The 14784-nt window shown below is 44.7% G+C and overlaps 1 protein-coding gene across 4 annotated transcripts in view; it reads left to right on the plus strand.

The window, feature by feature from the left end:
• Positions 1-14784, plus strand: part of Tars3 (threonyl-tRNA synthetase 3) — a 54350-nt gene that overhangs the window by 33129 nt on the left and 6437 nt on the right. For 3 of the 4 annotated variants that reach the window (XM_036184855.1, XM_036184847.1, XM_036184838.1), the window contains exons 12-16: positions 766-928; positions 5679-5816; positions 9183-9260; positions 9389-9489; positions 12308-12412. In XM_036184855.1, the coding sequence (XP_036040748.1) occupies positions 766-928; positions 5679-5816; positions 9183-9260; positions 9389-9489; positions 12308-12412 (585 nt within the window). Of the gene's footprint in view, positions 1-765; positions 929-5678; positions 5817-8115; positions 8173-9182; positions 9261-9388; positions 9490-12307; positions 12413-14784 lie in introns of those variants that run through there. The other variant, XM_036184862.1, reaches the window with a different exon arrangement.

The raw sequence follows: 14784 nt of genomic DNA on the forward strand, positions 1-14784 counted from the left end.
TCAGGATAAGCGGTTGGGAACACAGTGGCTCGATGGTGGTGAGATACAGGAGCCAGAAGTGTTTTCTATGGAAGAGGACTCTCATCCGGCGGAGAGCTTTAGTTGAGCATGTCTCATGCTTGGTGCCAGAAGTCATTAAGACACATCCTGTTCCTCCTGGAGCTCAGAGGAGACCAAGAACAGATAGGTAGAGGATCGTGTATAACAACAAAACTAGACCAGCACCATGTCATCCTGCTTGAGGTGTTGCTGGAACCCGAGGAGAAATTCACCAGGCTGCCGGGGCAGCATCCAGAGGGCAGTCACTGAATGGATGAGGACAGGGGCAGCATCCAGAGGGCAGTCACTGAATGGATGAGGACAGGGGCAGCATCCAGAGGGCAGTAGGTGAATAGATGAGGATAGGGGCAGCATCCAGAGGGCAGTCACTGAATGGGTGAGGACAGGGGCAGCATCCAGGAAGAGAGAGTGGACAGGATTCCTTCTCAGTGTTGCTGTGATGGCAGTTCACAGAGTCTTTCCTAGAAGAGGGCTGAGGGTGTCAGTCACTTATATGGCACATCCTTAGTATGTGAGGCACAGGGTTCCATCTCCAGGTCAAAAAGATAAATAAAAATAATCATAGGGGGAAAAAGACTGTTGATCTAAGACCCAGCACAAATATAATTGATTCAATATTTGCACATCTAGAGACTTAGTTTCAGAGTGTTCGATGATCACTTTTCCCCATCATGTAAAATCTGTTCAATTCTATGTCTTTTCAAGTCTAATGTTTGCGCATCGCCCACGATCCTGGAGAGAAATGCCTGTTCGATTTGCTGATTTTGGAGTTCTTCATAGAAATGAATTGTCGGGAACTTTAAGTGGCTTAACCCGAGTCAGGCGTTTCCAGCAGGATGATGCTCACATCTTCTGCATGGTGGAGCAGGTAGGCAAGGACACTGGGGAGGGCTGCCTCTGCAGACCACAGCTCAGTCTCTTTCAGCTGCTGTGCAATGCAATGTGTACCCTTGTCTCTGCATAGTCACTGAGTGAGACCTTTCCTGGTCCTCTGGTTTAGAGTTAAGAGGCCAATCATTTCCCAGAGTGAAGTTTATTGTTTTCCTTCACTTACTTTATTAACTCAACTTCCACAAGTGGGGTATTTTAAGGGAACTTGGGGTGTTTGTTTTCAGTGTATTGCCTGGAACTTAGTTTTGTCTTTCAGTTCAAATTAAAATTGCCATGCAAAGGTCACTGTCAGAAACTGCCAGACAGTTTGACCTATCATAGTACAACAGTACATGGAATGTTAGTCAAGAGATGCTGCACTTTATGACAAGTCTCAGGAAACTTAAAGGATTTGATAAAACAGAATGTTTCCTGACTACTGAAATCACTGTAAAAACCAATATTGGGAATTTCTTTGGAAACTTTTAAATGACCCATAGATCAAAGGAGAAATCCAAAATAAGATTAGAAAACATGATCTATGCAATGAAAATGAAAGCACATGCATCACAAATTATGGGACACCATTAAAATGATGTCTGCAGGGACATTTACAGTACCCAAGCTTCTACTTAAGAAACCAGGAAAAGAAAAAGAGCTAGTTACATCCAGTGTAAGACAAGGAAAGAAAGTACAGTGATAATGAGTGTGCTGGCTGGTTTTTACGTCAACTTGATGCAAGCCGGAGTTTGGATGAGGGAACCTCAATTGAAGAAATGCCCCCACCAGGTGGGCCTGTAGACAAGCCAGTGGTGAATTTCCTTAATTGATGGTTGGTATGGTAGGGCCCAGCTCACTGTGAGCAGTACCACCCCTGGGATGATGGTTCTGAATTCTTAGAGAAACTGAGCATGTCATGAGGAGCAAGCCAGTAAGCAGAACCCCTCCATGCCCTCTACTTTAGTTCCTACCTCCAGGTTCCTGCCATGGCTTCCCTCAGGGATGCACTGTGACATGGAAGTGTAAGCAGAATAAACCCTTTCCTCCCCAAGTTACTTTTGGTCATGGTGTTTCATCATAGCAATTGAAAGTTTATCTAAGACAATAGGCAATTATTTGGTTCTTAAATTCTCAAGTTTGTTACTGAAGGCTTGGCCCCCAGCTGGTGGTGGAAACATTAGGAATAAGAGCCTGAGGAGTTAGGTCATGAGGTGTACCTTAAAGGATCTTGAGTCCTAACCCTGTCCAAAGGTCATACCATGAAGCAGCCCTGCCCTACTACAGGCTCCTTGCCAGGATGCTGGGACTGATACAGTGACAGAAACAACAGAGCCGACTGAAAACAAAAAAATAAAAGAGAACACCAACAAACCCAAAAGCTGGTTCTCTGTGAAGATGACAAAATTTGTAAGCTTTTAGTCAAGTTTAAAGGAAAAACATGGGTTTCCAGCATTAGGAGTAAGAAGTGTCATTGGTACAGATTCTGCAGATACTCAGGAGATAAGGCATACGTTTTTATTACTGCAAAAAGACTATTAGACCCATAAATAAGTAGACTAAGTTTAACTATTTGGTTAGAAAGCTACCAGGCCTTTTAAAGCTGCCAAAGTTCAAAGTCACATGCTTCAGGCATATTTATGAATAACCTTATGCCAATAAATTTGGCAACTCAGATAAAGTAGACAAATCTTTGAAAAATCAAACGACCAGCCTTTGCTCAAGTAGAAGCCAATGAGTGGCCTTTGGCCATCACAGAAATCAAATTGACAGTGCATGTTGGTTTTACTGACTCCAAACACTGAAGGAAATGCTAGACAGAATCTTAAAAGCAAACTCAAGAGGAAGAAGTCATTATCAACTCATCCTAGGAGGATCTCAGTACTCTGAAACAAAGCAAGACAAAGACACTTGTAGAAAAGACTGATCTGGGGTGGCACACAAAGGACAGTGCATCTTAACCAAGTAGACTCTGTCCTAGAAATGGAAGATATATAATATTAGGTGCAGGTGTAGTATTATAAAATGAACCATTATAATTTACAATATTATCCAACTGAAAAACTGAAAAAAAAAAAAGATTTATCTTGAAGGTGAAGAGATGGCTCAGTGGTCAAGAACACTTGCTATTCTTGTTCATCCTGAGAGCCCTGAGTTTGGTCACCAGGTCCACGTGGCCCCCATAGACACTGCATGCACATGGTGTGCAGACATCCATGTGGGCAAAACACTCATACCATAAAAATTATTTTAAAAAAGAAGGCATATATGAATAATTATTCTGTCAATGGATGCTGGCAAAAAGCACAGGGCAAAACCCAGCATTTGTTTCCCATTGAAAACTCTTCAGAAAGAAGGAAGAGAAGAGGACTTCTTCAACTCAATGGTGGACACTTCTGAAAAAACCTAAACCAGGAGCAAGATAAAGATGTCACCTCTCATTGATTCTGTTAGTAATTATTATCCTGGTGAGTCTCTTGATGCAAGAGAGATAAATAAGCAAGTAAGCAAGAGAGAAATCAGCAAACATCCAGACTAGGAAGAAAAATGGAAATGTTTTACTTGCAGATTGTATGACCATGCCCAGTAGTCTTGAGGCCATGCACTCTCTTGTCTAGAGCCAGAGCTGCCAAGCCATTGAGCAGCAAGGAGGAGCCCATTCATCCTTGGGAGTCCTGAAGAAGAAACTCTACTCCCACCCAGGAGTGACCAGGCTGGAACAGTGTTAGTAAAAGCAGCCAAAACAATTTTTCTGATCCAGCATCTTATCCTAAATGCGTAAGACTCAGAAACACTCATTAACATTGAGTTAACATTGTGCTAACAATCAGGAGACTCTCTCCTTGAGTGAAAAAGGACAACCCTTGAACAGCAACACTGTTATCTCTCTTACATCCAGAGATTCCCAATACAACTAATGAGAAGCGATATGGTTATATTGCTCCTGTCTCGGTTTTTCAGAAGTTCCTGTCATCAGGTTGATGAAGTCCTCTTTTCTTCCTCCTTTATTAAGAGATGACTGCCATGTTATCATTATCAGATGAAGGCTTTCAAGATTTGTTCTTATTTCTCTCTCTCTCTCTCTCTCTCTCTCTCTCTCTCTCTCTCTCTCTCGTGTGTGTGTGTGTGTGTGTGTGTGTGTGTGAGAGAGAGAGAGAGAGAGAGAGAGAGAGAGAGAGAGAGAGAGAGAGAGAGAGAGATAGATAGATTCAGGTGCCCACAGAGACCAGTAGAGGGTGTCAGACCCCCTGCTAGAGTTACAGGCAGTTGTGAGCTTCCTGATGTGGGTGTTGGGACTCCAACTTGAGCTGTCTCTCCAGCTCCATGACAAAGACATTAAAGCAACCATCATAAGGATGTTTTTGGGAACAGTTATGAAACCATTTCAAACTAATGAGAACTATTCCAAGACTCAGAAAAGGGAAAATTCCAAGGAAGAAATAAAGATCATAGTGAAGAACTAAGTGGAAATTTAATGAAATGTGTAATTAAAAACTAAAATAAAAGTTGAGTAATTGGATTCATGAGCAGAACAGAGGAGACTGGAAGAATCTATAGATATAAAAATAAAAATAGAATCCTAAAGGCAGGGAGTGAAATTGGGGAAGGGACTGGCCATGATTGACCTCCACCTGACCTCATGTCATCACCCTCTGCAGGGAGATGGGAGGGGGTGTTAAATGATGGCTGAGAACTTGTCAAATCCATTAAAAGACACAAACCTCCAGAGTCAAGAAGCTAGGTCAGCTCCAAACAGGACATACCCAGAAAAATCTGTGTGAAAATGTGAGTTAAATGTGAAAAAAAATGAGAAAACAGAAAATGGAAGGCAGAGCAAAGGAAATGAAGAGTTACCTCAGAGGAGAAAAAAAATCCAACTGGAATGACAGCTTCTCACATGGGGGTCAGCAGTGGTCCAGCCTTTTCAAGGATGAGAAGATAGGACTGTGAACCTAGAATCCCCAGTCTAGAGAGAATACCTTTCAGAAGTGGTGAAAAAGTCAAGACATTAGCCATCACTCAGAAGGATGGCTACGGGTAGGGAGTGGTAGCCAGAAACTTGGAACATGAGGGACTTTAAAATTGTGAATATAAACATAGGCAAACATTCTGTTTTCCAAGTTATGCTCAATGGTTGAAGCAAAAATATACCCTTTCCTGATGTGTTCCTAAGTATGTAGAGAGGAAATGCTTAATCAAATAATGTTGTTAATGGAGAAGGGTAAAAGGAAGTGGAGTTTCTATACTCATTTGAACTTGTAAATCATGACACCTGTAGGTTATAGTGCTGTATAGGACCCAAAAAGAAACTACTAAAAACTTATGTGCAGAGATACACTAAGATGCCTGTGTATAAGTCTAAACAAAACTCTAGTCAATGTTAGCAATGGAAGGTGTCATCTGCTGGTGTTAAAGCCAGGCTCTGTGGGCCTGGAGAGATGGCTCATTGGTTAAGAACACTGCTGTTCTTACAGAGGTCCCAGATTCACTTCCTAGCACCTATGTCATAACTTACAACTATCTATAATTCCATTTCTAAGGGATCTGATGCCTGCTTCCAGCCTCTGCAGACATCAGGCATGCATGTGGTACACTCATATACAGGCAAACACTCATATTCACATAAAAATTTCTAAAAAAGCATTTAAAATCAGTTTTAATAACTATTTGACATAAACAATTTATTGTTAAAAGTACCGTAAATGAGTTTAAGTTGGTGTTTCTTGAGAGTTTCCCTGCTTTAATTTCAGATTGAAGAAGAAATAAAGGGGTGCTTGCACTTTTTGCAGTCTGTTTACTCAACGTTTGGTTTCTCCTTTCAATTAAACCTGTCAACACGGCCCGAACACTTCCTAGGAGAGATTGAGATGTGGGATGAAGCCGAAAGGGTAAGTGTTGTGACAAATGCCTGAGAAAGTATGCCTCCCTGGGGATTTCAACTGAGGAGTCAGGGCGTGAGTGTGCAGACTGTGGCCTGTGGCTAGCCAGTTCTCACCGCTACAGTGAGCATCAGTTCCACACCTTGAAGCTGACGTGGGTTTTCATTTACAGTCTTCAGTGCTGCTCCACCTTTTCCTAGAACACTCACAGAAGCTAAACATGTACCAGGAGGCAGGAGAATGGGGGGCACTGTATGGAGGGGGGACAGTTACTTTCATGTTATCAGGCAGAGGTCACAGAAGCAGGCAGGCTAGGCTTGAGCTGTAATAGGGTCTCTTCCTCACACATACCCCTGCTCCGTGTCCTAACTACACTATTCTTCCCTCCCTACTGAATGGAGAATCAAAGTCTATTGAGATCTCCTCCCCTGGGAAGGATGCTGACTCAGTTTACCTAAAAGTCGCATGGAAGTAGAAAGAGAAAAAGAGGGTGCAGAGCATGGCTCAGCAGCTCCACCTCCTCAACATGTCAGCTGTGGGGAACTGCATCTCTCTAAGGATCAGGACGGAGATGAGATGTGATGGTGGTGGCTGCTCAGGAACGTCAACAAATTCATGTATATGCGCTAGTAATGGGCAGAGTGCCAGGCAGATGTGCAGCTGGTCTTTGTGTCATCATAGTCCAGGCAGATGTGCAGCTGGTTTTTGTATCATCATAGTGCCAGGCAGATATGCAGCTGGTCTTTGTGTCATCATAGTCCAGGCAGATGTGCAGCTGGTCTTTGTGTCATCATAGTCCAGGCAGATGTGCAGCTGGTTTTTGTGTCATCATAGTGCCAGGCAGATGTGCAGCTGGTCTTTGTGTCATCATAGTCCAGGCAGATGTGCAGCTGGTCTTTGTGTCATCATAGTCCAGGCAGATGTGCAGCTGGTCTTTGTGTCATCATAGTCCAGGCAGATGTGCAGCTGGTCTTTGTATCATCATAGTGACAGGCAGATGTGCAGCTGGTCTTTGTGTCATCATAGTCCAGGCAGATGTGCAGCTGGTCCGTTTGTGTCATCATAGTGACAGGCAGATGTGCAGCTGGTCTTTGTGTCATCATAGTCCAGGCAGATGTGAAGCTGGTCCTTGTTTGTGTCATCATAGTGACAGGCAGATGTGCAGCTGGTCTTTGTGTCATCATAGTCCAGGCAGATGTGAAGCTGGTCCTTGTTTGTGTCATCATAGTGACAGGCAGATGTGCAGCTGGTCTTTGTGTCATCATAGTCCAGGCAGATGTGCAGCTGGTCCATTTGTGTCATCATAGTGACAGGCAGATGTGCAGCTGGTCTTTGTGTCATCATAGTGACAGGCAGATGTGCAGCTGGTCCTTGTTTGTGTCATCATAGTGACAGGCAGATGTGCAGCTGGTCTTGGGTCACCATCATTCTCGCCCTAGTCATTTAGAATTGGGTGGGTTATAGGAACTAGAGGAGGGATGGATCTGGCATGGGAATAATGGGCTGGATGGAAGTCTTGACGTTATCTCTTTTGGATTGACATGGCTCAAGTTTAGCAGACAAGCCTGAAGTCTCCTGGGAAAGTGGCATTGCAGGATAGACCTTCCTCTACCTCGTGGCTTTCTCCCACAGTGGCCACCTCTGGTCATCTGGGAGTCAGTGAAATGCACACCTAAGGTGTTTACTGTTGCTGCTCTGTTCTCACTGTTGCTTTCTCCACGAGTCCCTGACGGCTTGAAAACAATCCAGGCTTTCTGAGCCCGCTCTAGCAAGCTCTGCTCCCATTGCGCTGTTCATCCTACCCCAGAGGCCTGATAACCATTTGGTGACCTCTGCTTCATAGTCTTCTCCAAACCTTGGCCTGTCTTTGGATATTTTAACACCTCGGGAGCTCCAGGACCCTCTGATTGCTGTCACAGGCCTCAGTTTCTCTGTCTAGTATCCCTTCTCCTTCAGAAACAGTACAGTCAAGGAGGGACCTCCCAAGCCTGTGTGCGGGTGGTTTTTCTTGGTCCTAAGAGAAGGAGGCTGCTCCTGTGGAGTTAGGTCCACTAGGGATGTTGCTGACATCTCAGGAATGAAATTCCCTCTGTCAAGAACACACCCTGACTGGGACCTTGGGAAAGCCCACCATGACCCCAGGAATCAGTTTCTTGGTAATTCATCTGCAGCTCAGAGGTACCATTGTTGTCTTGACTTCCCAAGAGCCCCTGTATTACCAAGTGTCACTCCCTTCCTTAGCTCCAGAAATGGGGTTATGGCAGGAACCTGGATGGAGTTTTGACATACTTTGTCTCATGCTTTCCAGGGAAGCTGACCCAAGGCTTCTTCTATTAGTACTTATCTGGACACCCATTCACTATAAGTAAGTGCCAAGCATCTTTACCATAGGCTACATCTAAAGCCTGAACTAGCTTAGGCTGAAGGCGAAAGTGAGGTTCCATCCCCATACCCCACTAACTCATAAGGGTTGCCCCCCAATTGAAGTCAAAGAAATAGAAAGGGAAGTAGTGGCAGTCTTCTGTCTCTACATTCTACCCACCACACACAGAATGAGAAAGGGGAAGCAGGACTAAGGCTCTCATGCCTCATCATGTATGAAGCTCCACCTCCAAGGAGACATAGGTCTCAGACACATCACAAGAGACACATTGTTCTGCTTTGTTTTTATCACAAACCTAGACATATCTTGGAAGAGAGAGAATCTCAGTTGAAGAATTACCTCCATCAGATTGGCCTATAGGCATGCTTGTGTCTGTGGGACATTTGTTTGATTGCTGGTTGATGTGGGGGACCCAGCCCACCGAGAGTGGTCCCCACCCCTGCCCTGGGCAGGAGGTCCTGGAAGGTACAAGAAAAGCAGCCAAATATGAGCCTCAGAGCAAACCAGTGAGCAGTGTTTCCCCAATGGCCTCTGCTTCGCTTCCTACCTCTTGGCTCCTACCCTGACTTCACTCTGTGAATGACTGTGACCTGGGATTTGTAAGATGAAATAAACTGTTTCCTTCCTCCAGTTGGTTTTGATCATGATTTTATTACAGCAGCAGAGAAGCAAACTAAGAGGCACCTGCTGTCAGTGTGTAGGACAGAGAGGGCCTGCACTGAAAGGAATGCCTTTTCTGGAATCCCCTAGAACAATTTATGAAACAGTCCATTTCCCAGTTAAAATGTATATACACATCAGTGCCAGAACCATTGTGATATCCTTGCACTGTCCTCACTCAGCAGTTTATTGAATGCAAAAGATGCTTAGTAAGTGCACTGAATGAAGGTGGGATGTAATTAATATGTATAGGTACTTATGAACTATCTGGCCAAAAGATGAATATGTAATAAAGTAGAAGTTTTTAATGATCTCTTTTTAATATAAAATAGCAACTACAGAATAGCTTGATGGAATTTGGAAAACCATGGAAAATGAACCCAGGAGATGGAGCATTCTATGGCCCTAAAGTAAGTACGGCGTATGCCTAAAAAAAAAGAAAAGAAAGAAAAGAAAGAAAAGAAAAGAAAGGAAGAAAGAAAGAAAGGAAGGTTAAAAAATGAAAACTGTCTCTAAGCAAGCATTACTTAATTTACAGATTGATATACAAATTAAGGATGCTATTGGCAGATACCATCAGTGTGCTACGATTCAGCTGGACTTCCAACTGCCTATTAGGTTCAATCTCACATACGTTAGGTAAGTGATTCTAATAACTTCATTATTTGTCAGAAGATCATGAGCAATCCAGAAGTAAGCACTATTGACATTTGTTTACTTCTATGTAATCTGGGGATTTTCCTCACTCATTTATATTGCTAGGTCAAAATACTCAAGGCTGGGTACGTTATAAAGCAACGGGATTTATTTGGCTAAAATTTTGGCAGCTCTAAAGTCTAAAGATCATGGCAGAGGCATCTGGCTTCTGCTCAACATGGCAGATACACAGAGAAGGAAATAGCTTTGTATAGAAGACAGCAAGTGCAGGAGGTGGTCCTGCTTTATACAACCTGTTCTTGAGAACTAGCCTAGCTGTGTGAGATCTACAGTAATACATTCCTGGGGCGTCCCCCTTGACCTAATCACTAGACCTCTTCAATCTGCCACCTCCCCAGCTGGGGTGCAGTTTAGTGACAGAGTGCCTGTTTAGCCTTTTCCAGGCCTTGAATTCAACACCCCCCCACCAAAAGAAAAACAAATGTTTACCAATATTTCTAATGTCCAAAGAGTTTTATCAAGAATTCTGTTATGTTGTTTTCTTTAGCTTATTTATGTGGTGGATGGTGTTTATTTAGAATACTGACCCAGCCTTGTACTGCTGGGATAAAGCCCACTTGAGCCTTGACCTGCCATTAGTCTGTTGAGAGTGTTTGAGTGGAGTGCATGTTCGTACAGGAAAGTGGCCTTTAGTTTTGTTTTCCTGTACCAGCCTTGGTAGGTCTCAGTATCTAAGAATGCTGGTCTTTTAAAACACGTGGGAAGTGGTCCTTTCTGTTCTGTTTTCTGGAAGAGATGAAGTAAATTTGGTGTTATTTCTCTTATAGATAATTGGTAGAATTTCCACTGAAACTGCCCACAGCTCTAAGTTTCCCTTTAGGGGAAAAGGAGTTATTGTCATGTTTCAAATCCTGTACTTTTCATAGAATATTATTTCCTATCAGGGTTATTATAATAAACAACCTCTTTTCACTTGAGGGAAAAGTGAAGGGGAACTAAATCATCCATTCAGGCCGTCCATCCCAGGAGTGCATGGAGGGAGGGTAGAGAGTAGGGAGCATTGGTCTGCACACAGATCAGAGATGCTGGTGGTTAGAAGCAGGTAGCATCAGGGAGACGGACCAAGAGTGGTGATGTTTGTGTGTATTCTGGAGAAGGGCTGATGTGATTTGTTGAAGCCTAGGGAGTAGGAAAGTGAGGCATCACCATAACTGCATACCTTAAAATAGCAAGGGGGGCTTACTGTGGAGACACACGTTAACCTATTGCACACAGCCTTGTGGAAGGAGGTCAGACAAAACTCAACAGCCATCCTGTGAAATGATGCAAATACTCTCCCAGTTATGATAAGGAGCATTTATCAGCAAACAACAACAGCATCTCAAGAAAACCAGGGAGGTGGTGAATATGTTACCTGTTTTATTACTGTCCAGAATTATCCCCGGAGTGCAGACAGTCAAAGCCTTTGTACAAGCTCTCGTGTCTAAAAATCCTGCAAATCAAGTGGAGAGAAGTCAGAGGTAGTAACAAAGTAAGGGAGCTATCAGTGACTCTAGAATGGCCTGTCCAGTCCGCCTCCCTGCACCAGCAGTCACCTGCTGAGAAAAAGAAGACAAACCATTTCACAAGTGACAGAGGGTGGGGAATTTAAATGATGCTTCCATCATGACATTCTATCAAAGGCCAAACAGTTACTTAAGAGAGGTTCAAACCACGTTCTTGGAATGGGAGGAATCAGTCTGGCAGAGTTACTGGTTCCCTTCTAATTTACATACAAAGTCTAATCCACTGAGATTGTTTGGAGAGACTTGGTGGGTATGCTAAAGCTTGTTGCTAACATAGGTGTGTAAGCATAATTTCCTGTCTCTAGTAGACTGAAATGATGATGAGACAGAAGATGCTGGATACACAGAGGCCTATCCTACTCCTCTCAATCCCCCACAAAACAGCAAGGGATATTTAGGAGTATTCCACACCGCTCCAGCTGTGGAGTAGGTGACATCTGCATAGGTCACACAGGAACGAGTTCAAGCTGCTCCTGAGTGTCCCCGCCCCACACTGCCAAGCTCTCTGGGATCTCCACAGACGAATGCCTGAGCCTGCAGTGACGTCAACAGGAATGTTCAGCAGTGACAGTGTCCAGTTTTAACACTGTGAATTGGGGTTAAGTGAGGACCTCTCTGTATTTGTTTGTCTCGGGTGTGTTTTAGAAGTAGCTAACTGCTACAATTTTGAGTTAAAGTTTCTTAGAAGAACGTCTTCGGTGTCATGGATTACACGTGCTGAGTAAACTGAGCTTTAGCTTCTAAGAGTGTGCGCACATATCTTGGTGCATCTTGCTTCATTGAAGTTGGCAGTCACGGCTGGCGTCATCGTGTTTCCTCTAGGGGATGATGGACTATAAAGTCCATGTCATGATGGTTCGTGGTCTGTGAGGTACATTTGACTGGTGGACTTCCACAATAACATCAGGAATATTTGGAAAAATAAGGCTTACAGTGGGGCAGTGGATGAGGGGAGGACTGGATTAAGTAAGGCTGGCTGTGAGTGGACATCTGTGAAGCTCAGAGACGGCACGTGGGGTTCACTGTACCACTCAGCTTTTGTGTGTTTGCATGTCCACTAATAAAGGGACTGAAAAGTAAGTGAAAAAGGATTAGTGAGTAAGGCAAAGCCTCAAGGAGAGCTGTCCCGAAGGAGACACCACTAAGTAAATAAGACACCGGTGAATATGGGGCAAGGAGAGGAACTTATTTCTGGCCTTAGGAAAATACCTAATGTGCGTTTTTTGTTTTTTCAGTAAGGATGGGGATGATAAGAATAGGCCTGTGATCATCCACCGTGCCATACTGGGATCTGTGGAGAGGATGATAGCCATTCTCTCAGAGAACTACGGGGGAAAGTGGTAAGTGACATGGAGGGAAGGCTGGGGCCTCTCCTCTAAAATCAGTTCTCAGCTCAGTGAGTCTCTTCCTCATAATTAGCAATTGTCCCCACAGCAAATGGATAATTCTTGTCCATCTGCAGACTGGAAACAGAAGAACACGGGCAGAGTGACCTAAAACTGTGCTTGTGCCCTTTAAGGGACTTGAACTCAGTGCTGAAGAGTTATCTTCCCCCTTTTCAAGCCCACCAGAGGTTCCCGTGTTGTCTGGAGAACATGTCCTGTCTCCCACTGTTCCATACCTTACCTCACTGCCTTCCCTTTCAACTCTGACTGTTACCCTGGGGGATCCGTGTGGCCAGTGACCCCAGAGGACAGCACAGATGTCTGACCCACATCTGACACACAGTATACCAGCACCAGTGTAGAGAAGCGGCCCCAGCAGTGCAGGCCCAGTGAGGAAAGGAAATGTTCTTGTGGGTCACAGCTTCGGGTCCTCTCTCCTGGAAGGAAAGCTGGCCACAGGTGTGGTGAGTGAGTGCCATTCTGATGGCAAGGCCAAATATGGAGAAGTAATCAGCTTGAGAAAATAGGTGACAGGTTTGGGGAAAAGGAATGTTGATATCACCCATGGGCATTGTGCTGGATGGTCTTATGTCAGCTTGACACCAGCTAGAGTCATCTGAGAGGAGGGAGCCTCAGCTAAGAAATGCCTCCAGATCTGGTTGGAAGGCGTTTTCTTAATTAGTTATTGGTAGGGGAGGACCCAGCCCATTGTGGGTGGTGCCATGCCTGGGCAGGTGGTCCTGGGTTCTATAAGAAAGCAGGCTGAGCCAGGTGGTGGTGGCACACGCCTGTAATCCCAGGACTTGGGAGGCAGAGGCAGGTGGATCTTTGTGAGTTCAAGGCCAGCCTGGTTTACAAAGCGAGTTCCAGGACAGCTTCCAAAGCTACCAAGAAACCCTGTCTTGAAAAACCAAAAAAAAAAAAAAAAAAAAAAGCAGGCTGAACAAACCATGGGGAGAGCAAGCCAGTAAGCAGCACCCCTCCATAGCCTCTGCATCAGCTCCTGCCTGTTTGAGTTCCTGTCCTCACTTCCTTCAAGATGAATAGTGATGTGGACGTGTAAGACAAACCCTTTCCTCCTCGAGTTGCTTTAGTCATGGTGTTTCATCAGAGCAGTGGAAACTAAGACAGCTCTGATGGTGGTATTGCCCAGCGAAAGGCCCTCACTATTGAGGAGTTTTTGAATATTCAAGAGGACCCAATCAGTGGTTCATGAACTGTGACCAACAGTGGATACTAGTGGACTCCACCTCATGAATGTGACCTAACTAGGTTCTATATTGCTAAACCTCTTCTGAGGACTCAATTCTGATCAGTAGTGACCAGTCCTAATCCAGGGGAGCAGCAAGTTAGTTTGGGGCAGTTGATTGCTTTGGGTCCTTTTCATTATGCAAGGCCAATGCCGAAGGATAGTGACTTCCTTAGAAAAGCTGGCAGCTCTGGCTGTTGCTTTGTTCTCTTCTGTTAGCAGTTCCCTGGGGCAGTTTCTTAGCAGAGAAGTGAAGGAGTGAGCCAGCATCACTGGACTCGCCAACCCCCATGCTTAGAGGCAACTGCCTGCCCAGCAGCCATAGCACTGGCTGCTACTAACAGAACACCCTGGGATGCTGAAGCTGCAAACCAGCAGCCACTAGTGGAGCATTAGCCCCTCTCTGCTCACAGAGCTTAGTTCTGTCTTCAGAATCCGCTGGCTTCAGAGCTATGGTCCTCCAAACAGTCCAGCTCCCACAGTGGACATCAGGTGCCATTGCCAGGTCCGCTGCCTCAGTTCCCTCTGAAAGTTCTATGTCACTGAATCAACCTTGCCAGGCGATGCTGCCTTCTTGGTAACACTCTGTCCACAGGCAGCATGCTGTGCTCATCTATCTGAGCAGTAAAAGTAAAAAGGTGGTAAATTTCTGAACTGAGCATCTCATAAAGGTCCTGCATAGCTAGAAAGTCTGTGTGTGTCCCTAATAACTCCTCTAGAGCAATGTACTGTGGTCTTGCAGAGCTTCTGAACTATTCCAGAAGCCAGAAGTGCAGGGACGAGTACACATGCTACTGAGTATGAATTAACATGTTTGTATTTCTGGTTTAAATAGGTGGAAATAGGCAAGGTGATGGTGTCCTAGACTGGAGTAGTGAAGTGGGCCAAGACCTAAGGGAAGCTGGTGGGATGGGGACCTGCAGAAGAGAACAGAGGGTGATGCTGTGTGGAGTGACCAGTCTCCTCAGGACAGCCACACTCCCCACACACTTTGTCCATTAAGACTTCAAATACCTGCCAGACTCTTGATGAAAATGAGGTTCCCTGGGAGATGTAGGATGGGGATAGGGTGAGACCA

This window comes from Onychomys torridus, chromosome 1 (genome assembly GCF_903995425.1).
Source record: "Onychomys torridus chromosome 1, mOncTor1.1, whole genome shotgun sequence".
In the NCBI taxonomy this organism is placed as follows: Eukaryota; Metazoa; Chordata; class Mammalia; order Rodentia; family Cricetidae; genus Onychomys; species Onychomys torridus.